Here is a 13410-nt window from a genome sequence, read left to right on the forward strand (position 1 = left end):
CCCACGGGGGTGGGGTGCTTGGCGTGATGGGGCGTGGTTGGATCTAAAAAACGCCAGATCTTACCCACTACGCATGATCTAACAATCCAACTACAAATGTTTAAATATTGCCATTTATCTATTAGGCCTCGTTCCCATACTAAATATTGCCATTTATATATCAGGCCACGTTCCCATACTCATCAATCAATTATGACTCAATCAAGCACCAATTTTTTTTTTTATTTTTACTTTAATAATTGTATAACTTTTTTGTGGTACTGAGAACTTTCATTTTATATAGACAATATATATAATAAATATTGATGCCATCAGATAACTTCCATCCTTGTATATCTTTTCACACTCCCATCTTCAACACTATGACATCCAAGATCCCACATGTTATTACTTGCAAAGGTACATACTTATGATCTTTTAATATTCTTAATTATTTGAAAACAATGTTAACAAAGTTGTCGTTAACCGAATTTGGGATGCAGCCGCCGTGGTAAGGGAGGCGGGTGGAGCAATCGTTGTGGAGGAGATAAAGGTGGACCCACCAAAAGCGATGGAAGTTAGGATCAAGACGTTGTGTGCGAGTATATGCCATACTGACATCCTATGTTGCAATGGGATGCCTATTGTATGTCCATTCCAACTATTTACATAAAGTTTCCAACAATGATTTTGTAATTGGACTGGTTACTGAATCAGTTTTCTTATAAGTTCACTAGTTGGAATGGTTTCTAAAAATGTGTAATGGTAGAAATAATATAAAATTTAATATATATACACATCTAATAAATAAGTAATTGATTGTATCACATATTCTAATTATGTGAGTCCAATGTTCTTTTTTCTCGCTTCTTTTATTTCAGCATTTGTATTTATAGTAATAAACCATAATATATTAAATATCTCAATGTGGTTACTTATATGAGATATTTTACTTCAAGTATATGAAAATATCAGTTAGTAACTTAAACGTAATTTTAGTCATATCTTATTTGAAAATATCGTTTTATAATTTCTAAGATTTCAATACTAACTATTTAATATTTGGTTTTAATATTTTTGTTTTATGCACACATAAAATTTAGAATTAAATGTAAAACTATTCTATCTTTTGGTGTGCATTTATTTAAGCTAACAAAATATGAACCCTCAAATAACCAAAATCTGGAGCTTGAAGTATATAAATCACTAAATGAGAATTTAGAAGTAGAATCATTTATTTTGTGAAAGTTCCCCTCTACTTTTGAGAACATGGGTTTTAAATATTTGTTTTTAATAGTTTTGTCAACCATGCAGCCTTTGTTTCCGCGTATTCCTGGACACGAAGGTGTAGGGTAAGTATGCCATGTATGATAACAATGCTTCAATGTATTATTTGGAATCAATATACAGTATATAACATGGTTAGGACTCGGGTGTAGGATGGTTGAGAGCATTGGAGAAGACGTGGGGACGTGGCTCAAACCTGGGGACATAGTGATGCCGCTCTATTTAGGCGAATGTGGTGAATGCTTGAATTGCAAATCTGGAAAGACTAACATTTGTAATGTTCACCCAATTAACTTGAATGGTCTCATGCGTGACGGCACTTCAAGAATGTCTATGGCGGTAACCGGAGAAACCGCCTACCACGTCTTTAGTTGCGCCACATGGTCTGAGTACACGGTCATTGATGTCAACTACGTTATTAAGGTTGACCCTAGGGTGCCTCTTCCACATGCTAGTTTCCTCTCATGTGGCTTCACAACGGGCCTTGGTGCACCATGGAAGGAAGCCACGGTCACTAAGGGTTCTTCGGTTGCGGTTTTTGGCCTTGGTGTTGTTGGTCTTGGGGTATATGCTTTAATTTTTACTCCTATTATCCGTAGTGAGATATAAAAATAAATTTTTGAAAAATTATAAAATATTGTCTGGAAAAGTGTGTTGCAAATTGCGAAACAAGTTAAAAAACATATATAAAAGTTATTTAAAAATCTAAATCAAAATCTATCGCATACTACGGAGATAAATTTAGCAAAAAAATTTTTTTTTGCTACTAACCAAAACCATTGTAATAAAATGGTACTTTACGATGGATTGCAACACCTTTTGCTCGTCGCAAATGGTCATAGTGCTATCCATAGCAAAAGCGTCTTCCTATTACGTATATTTTTTTCTTTTAAAAATGGTAAATTGGAAATAAATAATCCCAACTCACTGTTATTGGCCAATAATAATTCCAGCTTATTTAATCACCAATAATAATAATCCGAACTATTCACTTTTGTTTGTAAAATACTCCCACGTTAAAAAAAACACTAACTAGGTTAAAATATTGCTGATGTGGCTTAACATGTGTGGACTGACATGGCTGGTTAACATCTTACCTGTGTATAAAATGATTATCAGTCTTATTTGCACACACAATCGCACTCTCCTTCAAAACCCTAATTCTACAAATTGAGAAAATTCAGTCGATTGTGTGTGCAAATGAGGTTGATAATCATTTTATACACAGGTAAGATGTTAACCAGCCACGTCAGTCCACACTTGTTAAGCCACATCAGCAATATTTTAATCTAGTTAGTGTTCTTTTAACGTGGGAGTATTTTACAAACAAAAGTGAATAGTTCGGATTATTATTGGTGATTACATAAGTTGGGATTATTATTGGCCGATAACAGTGAGTTGGGATTATTTATTTCCAATTTGCCTTTAAAAATTCATCTCAAAAATGTTTTGTGATAGTCAAGTTCGCCTAAGCTCTTTTGTAGTAGTTTTTAAGCTTTAGCTCGGGTTGAATCGTTTATTATTTATCAGTTAAAATTATATACAATTATATACACTGGTAATCATTTTAACATTTTTATAACTATTTATATACACCAATAATGATTATTATAAAATATATATTTATTAAATTTAGATAAATAATAGGTTCATTTAGGCTCGCAAGTTGGCTTGAGCTCGATAAATGAAGCTCAGCCCAATCTCATTTATTAAACAAGCTTTTTGTAGGCTCGAGCTCGTTTATGCTCGACTCGATTCAAACTTTAACGAGTCAATCTCGAGTAGTTCACGAGCGGTTTGTCTCGTTTACACCCTTAGGTAAAACCATATACTAAAACACTTTACAGGCAATTAAAGGAGCACAAATGCAAGGGGCGTCTACGATCATAGGCGTGGACATAAATGAAAAGAAAGCAACAATAGGAAAGGCTTTTGGGATGACCGATTTCATCAACCCTCAAAACCATCCCGATAAATCGGTGTCGGATTTGGTGAAAGAAATGACAAACGGGTTAGGTGTCGACTACTCCTTCGAGTGCACCGGAGTCGCACCCTTGTTGAATGAAGCCCTCGAGGCCTCTAAAATTGTACACTCAACACAACCCAAATTTGTTAATTTTGATGATTTTCTTGATTACCATTATAAACATAAGTTTCATATGGCAGGGGATAGGCACAACTGTAGCTATTGGAGTTGGGATGGAGATGAACTGGGGCATAAGAAACATAACCTTATTGAGTGGTCGGACTTTGAAGGGTTCACTAATGGGTGGTATTAAAACCCAATCTGATCTTCCTGTTATACTCGACAAATGTATCAATAAGGTATGAATTATTGTTATGGTGAGTTTAGTTTATTAAAATTCAAATATAATTAGAATTTTTATTATATTTGAGTGATTTTCTCGAATTTCTTAAGTAACAAAATGTAGCATTTTTCTTACATTAAACTCAAACTAGGTTACTTCCCCGTGTGTTATACGGGTTGAACAATTTAAACTATATATTAAATATTTCTTGTAAATGCAAGCCAAAGATGGAGACATTTATATACTAAATTGACATAAATGAGTTAATATAAAGAGAATGTATGTTACTATTATAAAATTCATCAAAGAAACATGTAATTAAATTGTCGTTGAAAATATTATGTTGAGTAAAGTATATGGATGATCCCTGTGATTTATCAAAATTTTGAATTTAATCCCTAATTTTCCAAAAATAAACGAACACTATAGGTGGTTAGTAATAATCAAGTTATATATTTAGTTATAATAATATGACAAATAAATTAAGGACCTAAGCACGAACAATCAAGTTATATATTTAATTTAATTTAATAATAATAATACGACAAAACAAATATAGAACCTAACTATATACACAATTTCTTAAAATAAACAAATATACAATAATTAAAATCCCCATAATAAATAAATGAGATATTTGAGTGTGTTCCCTTTTCATCAAACGAAAATTTAAAAGTTATCGTTAGATATTTTAATAAACGAAATTTTAAAAGTTATCGAATGTTTCTTTAATAAATAACTAGATTAAGCCCCCGCGTTGCAGCGGTTGTCGTAAAACTGTGTCAAATAGTACCAATGCTATAATACCACTATCAGCGATCACCAACATCGGAAAAGCTCGTAAAAACAAAATAAATAAAAACAGAAAAAAATAAAAGCGAGCGAAAAGCAGACATAAAATATTTGAATCACGCACGCTCGTTGCAGAGAAGTTAAACCAAAACGTAAAACATAGAAAAAATAACTAAGTCAATCCAGGACCCGCACGTTGCGCCAAACTTGTCAAATGGAGAAATAATGATGTGTTGCGACAGGCCAAAGGGGAAAAAATACACGAAAAAATGTTGAACCATACACGCACGTTGCGGTGCGTTAACTCACAAAATTTAGAACGAAACGAAAACTTGGGAATGATGAAAAGTATGGTGGACCAAAATTGAAAAATAAAAGAGTTGGGAAAAAATTGCAAAAGATGAAAAACTTTAGGATAAAAGTAAAAAACAAAGGGTCTAAATTGCAAAAGAGTAAAAGTTTTGGGTTAGAAATGAAAAAAGAAAAAAAAACCCTGTACATGAGGTAAAAACCATAAATTACAGCCCATGGCTTTATAGCCTAGTGCCATCTTGAGGGTGGGATAAAGCTTTGGGACCAAAAGGTCTTGGGTTCGATTCCCACAAAGGGGGGTTTCCCATATTTATTGGGTTTCCCCCTGAATTGGTGTATAGGCATTATGCCTAATGGAGATGGATATGATCGGGGGGTTCCGCTGCTGGCACGATGATACCCCAGTGGTCCGTTAGTGATCCAAATTTGCCGTTAAAAAAAACCATAAATTACAAAAAAATTAAAAATTTTATTTTTGTAAAACTTGAATAAACTATTATATTAATAGAGTAAACTCTAGTTAATAGTTAAATACTTATATATTATCTGCATAATGCACGGTATGGTTTTAAATTATTTATTATTCTTTGATTAGTTTAATATTTATGAATTAAGTATTTTCATATTAATTTAAGAGATATTAATAATTTATTAGATATTAGATTTAGATATTTATAATATTATTAATTATTAATTGAATTTATTAATATTAAAATAAAGATAAGGATAAAGCTAAAGATAAAGATAAGTGATATTATATATTGGTTATTAATATTAAAATAAATATATTAAATAAATATAAATAAAATTTATAAGGATGAAAGATAGAATGCCATATAACATTATTGGTAGTCTTTTATTAATATTTAGATTAGATTAGATTAGATTAGATTTCTGAAGTAACAAAATGTGCATTTTTTTATCAAATTAAAAAGAGTTAGATCAAGGGAATTGGAATCTAGCTTTATCGCTATTATGACAAACACTACCATCCATCGTCACTGTTGCCTCAACGCTCCACTACCACATTTCATTTCAACTATTTAAACAAATTATCAAACGAAACATAATCATTTTGTCAGCCAAATGCGTCACAAATTTTAAGATTTCGTAAATTTACAAAATTATTCCAAATTCAATTTCTTCAATTTCCAGCTCTACATATTTCAACTTTTATAAAAAATATGAACCAAACATATATTTTAATATTCATTTAAATTAATACAAATGAATTAATTTAAATTATATGATTAGTTATTTTTCATGTGTTTTTTAATCTCTTGTTAGATATATTTTTAAACATTGTAGAAAATATGGATTATTTTTGTAAATGTATTTTTGTTTTGTGTGTTATCAGGAGATAGAGATGGATAAGCTTTTGACACACGAAATACGATTGGAAAATATAAAGGAAGCATTCGAGATATTGAAGAAGCATGAGTGCCTCAAGATTCTTATCAACTTTTGATTACAATGAGTGTCGCAAGATTCTTATCAACTTTTGATTACAATAAAATTCTCAACATTGCATGAAATATCTTTTATGTTTATTAGTTACTAGCATTAAGCCCCTACGTTGCAGCGGTTGTTGTAAAACTGTGTCAAGTAGTACCAATGCTATATCATTGTCAGCAACCACCAATACCGGAAAAGCTCGTAAAAACAAATTAAATAAAAACGAAAAAAATAACGCCAAGCGAAAGCAGACGTAAAATCTTTGAATCACGAACGTTCGTTGCAAAGAAATTAAACCGAAACGTAAAACACAGAAAAAAATAACTAAGTCAATCCAGAACTCGCACTTTGGTCGAACTTGTTAAACGGAGAAAAATAGATGTGTTGCGACGGGCCAGTCAAACGGGAAAAATATACGAAAAAAATGTTGAACCCCACACGCACGTTGGGGTGCATTAACTCACAAGATTTAGAACGAAACGAAAAACTTGGGAAAGATGATAAGTATGGTGGACTAAAATTAAAAATAAAAAAGAGTTGAGATTAAATTGCAAAATATGAAAAACTTTGGGTTAAAAGTAAAAAAAGCAAAGGATCTAAATTGCAAAATTGAAGTTATTTCATTAATTTTAGATAAAGATAAGGATAAAAATAAATGATATCTATATATTAGTTATTAATATATTAATATTAAAAGAAATTTATTAAATAATTATAAATAAAATTTATGAGGTTGAAGGAGAGAATGCCATGTGGCATTATTTGGAGTTTTTATTATAAGTTAGATTCATCTTTTGCTAGTCGCTTTCGTTTCAGCTTCAAAAAATAAAATTAAGAGTAAACTGTCATTTTGGTCAGTGTGGTTTGGGCACTTTTATCATTTTAGTCCAAATCTTAAACTTTTTAAATCTGGGTCCCAGTGGTTTCACTTTTAATGCCGATTTAGTCCAAAATTCAAAACCCTCCTTTTTTGACTGTTGCAACCTGTCTATTTTGTCTTTTTGTTCAGGGGCAATTTTGTCCATCTGATTTTAATATAACATATTAATAATTAATAAACTAAATTAATTATATATAATTCCTTTATATCCTTATATAAACATCAGACTTTGCACTCTTCCCCCATTTAATCATCTTCTTCCCCAAAAAAACCCTAACCCACAAAATTGCCACAGATCATCTTCCCCCAAAAAACCCTATTCCCACATCAACCGATTGTTAGCACTTCCAAATAATTGGTGCATCTCACTGGCTCTATAACCGCAAAAGGAAACATCTTTTTCATTATATGTAACAAACAAGCATTTGGATACAAGATTAAAACTGAAACATCCACTGAATTCCAGAAATGCCCACAAGGAAGTAAGTACAATGAGCAGAATCAGGAAACGGGAAAAAAGAAACCACCTACAGCCAACAAGACCTACATCTAATCGTCGTATTCATCATCTCTTTTGTTACCTATAAAGCTTGAAGCTGCACCACCACCACCAGCAAGTTGCAAATCTGAGAGAGAAAATGAACGCCATGGAGAGCAAAAGTTTCTCGGGGATGAATTCAATGATTTATTAATAGCAACAGGTGATATTCTATGGCGTGCAGGTAAAGGTGGTAGAGAACTACCAAGGGATGAGCTTTCACCACCTGCAAGGGATTCGTTGTGGGATTAGGGTTTTTTTGGGGAAGATGATCTGTGACGATTTTGTGGGTTAGGGTTTTTTTTGGGGAAGAAGATGATTAAATGGGGGAAAAGTGCAAAGTCTGATGTTTATTTAAGGATATAAAGGAATTATATATAATTAATTTAGTTTATTAATTATTAATATGTTATATTAAAATCAGATGGACAAAATTGCCCCTGAACAAAAAGACAAAATAGGCAGGTTGCAACAATCAAAAAAGGGGGTTTTTGAATTTTGGACTAAAATGACAATAAAAGTGAAACCACAAGGACGCAGATTTAAAAAGTTTGAGATTTGGACTAAAATGACAAAAGTGCCCAAACCACAAGGACCAAAATAGCAGTTTACTCTAAAATTAAAAACAAAATTTTAACCATGATTAATTTTCTTGAATTAAGCATCTATCTATAAAACGTGCATAACGTAATAAAAGCAACTTAATATAATAATGTCATAAATAACACCTTATTTTTTAGATATCTTAAAACAGAGCCGTCCCCCAGAATTCTTAAAAAATGTAGACCTCGGGCGATAAAAAGAATAACATTTTTTTTTGGCCTCGGGCGACAAAAAGAATAAAAGTTAAGACTTGACCTTGAGACCTCTACATTATCTTAAGATGGTTTTTTCCACTCCACCAACAACCCTTTTTGTATAACAAATGGATGCATATACAAAATAAATAATTTAATATATACATAAAAGCTTATAAAAACCTTTCGGGCACTTTGAAAATTTAGGCCTTGGGCAACGGTACGGATTGACCGGCCCAAGAACCAGCCTTATCTTAAAATAATCAACTTATCTCTAGATAATATCTATCTCTAACTAATTACATAATACGGTTAGGTCATCCGTAATCCAAATAGTTTATATTTAGAGCATCCACAACGCTAAAGGTGGTACATAATTCAGTCTGTCTAGTCATCATGTCATATCATTTCAAACGACCACCATTCTAAACCTCACTTTTCCTTACAACACTAAACCATTCCAAACCATCACCTCGTTATCCATCTCATCTTCTACTTTCCTTTTATTTAACTATTAGGTTATCACCCGTGAATACTCACGGTTCGGATATTTAAGTTTTATTAAACACAACAGTATATATATTTAAAAAAAAGAACAATGTGTGAAGAATAAGGTATATTAATTAAACGTTAACACCGTCTTTGATAACCCGTTTACAAGATGTGTGATTTGAAGACGCATACCGTTACATAAACCATTATGTTGATCGATGTTTCTCAAAAGCATTACTGGAACACCCAACTTTAAAACTAATCTATGATTTGGTAATCCAGAAACTTTGATACTGTTTAACACGTCAACATATAAATCTTGATAGAATAACGACCATTGGTAGATAAGGGTGTTGAACTACTGTTGAAATTCTAAGTAGCTGAACAAAAGATTGGATAAGAAAGTCCTTTAGTACTAACTTCGAAATTCACTAACAACAACTATATTAAATAACATGTGGATAAGAAAGTCCTTCAATACTACCTTCGAAATTCACTAAAAACAACTATATTAAATAACATGTAGATATAACAAAATGGGTTATTACATGATTATAAAAAAATATTGAATATGCCCTGAAGGAACACAAAATGGATTCAGAAAAAGAAAACCACATGAGGTTTAGGAGCCGTACAAAACATTATGCGGAACACAAATAATCAAAATAAATCGATGGAAAACTTTAGTGAGAATTTTATTTTAATATAAATGAAGATGGTAATTAACCAATTTTAAGAGGTAATTAAGACCAATCAACATAATAACAAGAATATCCTGGAAGCAGCTTTTCTTACCACTAGATATTTCTCCATCAATTAGGAATCTAATTTTTCAATGCCGAGAACCTCGATCAGAGAGTAAAAAAGACGTAAGATTCACAATGGTGTAAAACTAAAAAGGGATATACCGGGCTAGGATTCGAGTTACAGGAACAAGGGCCAAACCAACCACCCAAGAATGGAATCGTCGAGCGAAAACACTTGACAACCTCCTGGAAGCAGCTTTTCTTGCCACCAGACCTTTCTCCATCAATTAGGAATCTGATGCCGTCACTAAACACATTCCTTAAATTGTAGCCATTTTTTGAGTGTTTAATTTTTGGTGTCTAATCCGCATATATATCACTATTTCTTTTGATTTTCTTTACTGTATATCTCTTAAATGTCAACATATATACGTGTGATTTAGATTACAAAGATTTTTCAATGCCGAGAACCTTGATCAGAGAGTAAAAAAGGCGTAAGGTTCACAATGGTGTAAAACTAAAATGGGATATACCGGGCTAGTATTCGAGTTACAAGAACAAGGGCTAAACCATCCACCCAAGAATGGAATCGTCGAGCGAAAACACTTGACAACCTCCTGGAAGCACCTTTTCCTGCCACCAGACCTTTCTCTATCAATTAGGAATCTGATTTCTTCACTAAACACATTCCTTAAATTGTAGCCATTTTTTGAGTGTTTAATTTTTGGTGTCTAATCCGCATATATATCACCATTGCTCTTGATTTTCTTTACTGTATATCTCTTAAATGTCAACATATACACGTGTGATTTAGTTTACAAAGATTTTTCAATGCCGAGAACCTCGATCAGAGAGTAAAAAAGGCGTAAGTTTCACAATGGTGTAAAACTAAAATAGGATATACTGGGCTAGGATTCGAGTTAGAAGAACAAGAGCCAAACCGACCACCCGATAATGGAATCGTCGAGCGAAAACACTTGACAACCTCCTTGAAGCAACTTTTTCTTGCCACCAGACCTTTCTCCATCAATTAGGAATCTGATGCCGTCATTAAACACATTCCTTAAATTGTAGCCATTTTTTAAGTGTTTAACTTTTGGTGTATAATCCGCATATATATATATATATATATATATATATATATATATATATCACCATTGCTCTTGATTTTCTTGACTGTATATATCTTAAATGTCAACATATACACGTGTGATTTAGTTTACGAAGATTTTTCAATGCCGAGAACCTCGATCAGAGAGTAAAAAAGGCGTAAGGTTCACAATGGTGTAAAACTAAAATGGGATATACCTGGCTAGTATTCGAGTTACAGGAACAGGGGCCAAACCAAAAACACAGGAATGAAATCGTCGAGCGAAAACACTTGACAACCTCCTGAAAGCAGCTTTTCTTGCCGCCAGACCTTTCTCCATCAATTAGGAATCTGATGCCATCACTAAACACATTCCTTAAATTGTAACCCTTTTTTGAGTGATTATTTTTTGGTGTCTAATCCGCATATATCACCATTGCTCTTGATTTTCTTGACTGTGTATCTCTTAAATGTCAGCATATACACGTGTGATTTAGTTTACGAAAATTTTTCAATGCCGAGAACCTCGATCAGAGAGTAAAAAAGGCGTAAGGTTCACAATGGTGTAAAACTAAAATGGGATATCCCGGGCTAGGATTCGAGTTAAAGGAACAAGGGCCAAACCAACCACCCAAGAATGGAATTATCGAGCGAAAACACTTGAGTACCTCATGGAAGCAGCTTTTCTTGCCACCAGACGTTTCTCCATCAATTAGGAATCTGATGCCGTCACTAAACACATTCCTTTAATTGAAGCCGTTTTTTGAGTGTTTCTTTTTTGGTATCTAATCCGCATGTATATCACCATTGCTCTTGATTTTCTTGAATGTATATCTCTTAAATTTCAACATATACACGTGTGATTTATTTTACGAAGATTTTTCAATGCCGAGAACCCTGATCAGAGAGTAAAAAAGGCGTAAGGTTCACAATGGCATAAAACTAAAATGGGATATACCAGGCTAGGATTCGAGTTAAAGGAACAAGGGCCAAACCAACCACTCAAGAATGGAATCGTCGAGCGAAAACACCTGACAACCTCCTGGAAGCTGCTTTTCTTGCCACTAGACCTTTCTACATCAATTAGGAATCTGATTCCTTCACTAAACACATTCCTTAAATTGTAGCCATTTTTTGAGTGTTTAATTTTTGGTGTCTAATCCGCATATATATCACCATTGCTCTTGATTTTCTAGACTGTATATCCCTTTAATGTCAACATATACACGTGTGATTTAGTTTACGAAGATTTTTTAATGCCGAGAACCTCGATCAGAGAGTAAAAAAGGCGTAAGGTTCACAATGGTGTAAAACTAAAATGGGATATAACGGGCTAGGATTCGAGTTAGAGGAACAAGGGCCAAACCACCCACCCAAGAATGGAATCGTGGTGCGAAAACACTTGACAACCTCCTGGAAGCAGCTTTTCTTGCCACCAGACGTTTCTCCATCAATTAGTTATCTGATGCCATCATTAAACGCATTCCTTAAATTGTAGCCATTTTTGAGTGTTTATTTTTTGGGTTTCTAATCCGCATATATATCACCATTGCTCTTGATTTTCTTGCCTGTATATCTCTTAAATGTCAACATAGACACGTGTGATTTAGTTTACGAAGATTTTTCAGTGACGAGAACCTCGATCAGAGAGTAAAAAAGGCGTACTAGATATTGGTGGCCTGGCATGAAAGCCCACTTAGCAACATATGTCAGCAAATGTTTGACTTGCGCGAGAGTCAAGACTGAGTATCAGAAACCAGCGGGCCTACTCCAACAACCAGAGATCCCGAAATGGAAATGGGAGCAAATTTCCATGGATTTCGTTACTGGCCTGCCTAGATCTCAACGCGGAAATGACACTATTTGGGTGATAGTGGATCGATTGACCAAGTCTGCACACTTTTTGGCTATTAAAGAAACAGACAAGTTTTCCACCTTGGCAGACGTTTACTTAAAGGAAGTGGTTTCGAGGCACGGAGTGCCAACCTCTATTATTTCCGATCGAGACGCACGTTTTACTTCTGAATTGTGGCAAGCTATGCACAAATCCTTTGGCTCACGTTTAGACATGAGCACCGCATATCATCCACAAACGGATAGGCAGTCTGAACGCACCATCCAAACCTTAGAAGACATGCTTAGGGCATGTGTGATCGATTTTGGCAAGAGTTGGGAGAAGCACCTACCGCTAGTGGAATTCTCGTATAATAACAGCTACCACACCAGCATTCAGGCAGCGCCCTTTGAGGCATTATACGGTCGTAAATGCCGATCACCTCTTTGCTGGGCGGAAGTTGGTGACAGTCAGATCACAGGCCCAGAACTGGTGGTAGACACAACGGAAAGGATTGCCCAGATCAGACAACGCATGGCGGCAGCTCGTGACCGTCAGAAAAGTTACGCTGATAAGCATAGGAAACCACTAGAATTCCAGGTCGGTGACCGGGTTCTACTTAAAGTCTCACCCTGGAAGGGTGTGGTTCGTTTTGGTAAACGGGGCAAGCTTAATCCGCGATATGTCGGACCATTCGAAATTACCGAGAAGATTGGTAAGGTGGCTTATAGATTGAATCTGCCTGAGGAACTGAGTGCGGTGCACAACGTCTTCCACGTGTCTAATCTGAAGAAGTGTCTGTCAGATGAAACACTCATAATTCCCTTCAAGGAACTTACTATTGACGAACAGCTACACTTTACTGAGGAACCGATCGAGATCACGGATTGAGAGATCAA

At 34.2% G+C, this 13410-nt stretch overlaps 1 protein-coding gene across 2 annotated transcripts; it reads left to right on the top strand.

Moving 5' to 3' along the window:
* Positions 1-276: 276 nt before the first annotated feature.
* On the top strand, positions 277-6251 carry LOC110878932 (alcohol dehydrogenase 1). 2 transcript variants are annotated; one of them, XM_022127331.2, is made up of 7 exons: positions 277-399; positions 483-625; positions 1294-1331; positions 1419-1830; positions 3114-3353; positions 3433-3591; positions 6037-6251. In XM_022127331.2, the coding sequence occupies exons 1-7, from the start codon at positions 306-308 to the stop codon at positions 6145-6147; spliced, it is 1197 nt and encodes a 398-aa protein (XP_021983023.1). In that variant the 5' UTR covers positions 277-305; the 3' UTR covers positions 6148-6251. The 2 variants fall into 2 exon arrangements, with proteins under 2 accessions (XP_021983023.1, XP_035830841.1); XM_035974948.1 differs by having other exon boundaries at positions 1419-1689.
* Positions 6252-13410: the final 7159 nt, after the last annotated feature.

The sequence above is a fragment of the Helianthus annuus genome, chromosome 1 (assembly GCF_002127325.2).
Source record: "Helianthus annuus cultivar XRQ/B chromosome 1, HanXRQr2.0-SUNRISE, whole genome shotgun sequence".
NCBI lineage: Eukaryota > Viridiplantae > Streptophyta > Magnoliopsida > Asterales > Asteraceae > Helianthus > Helianthus annuus.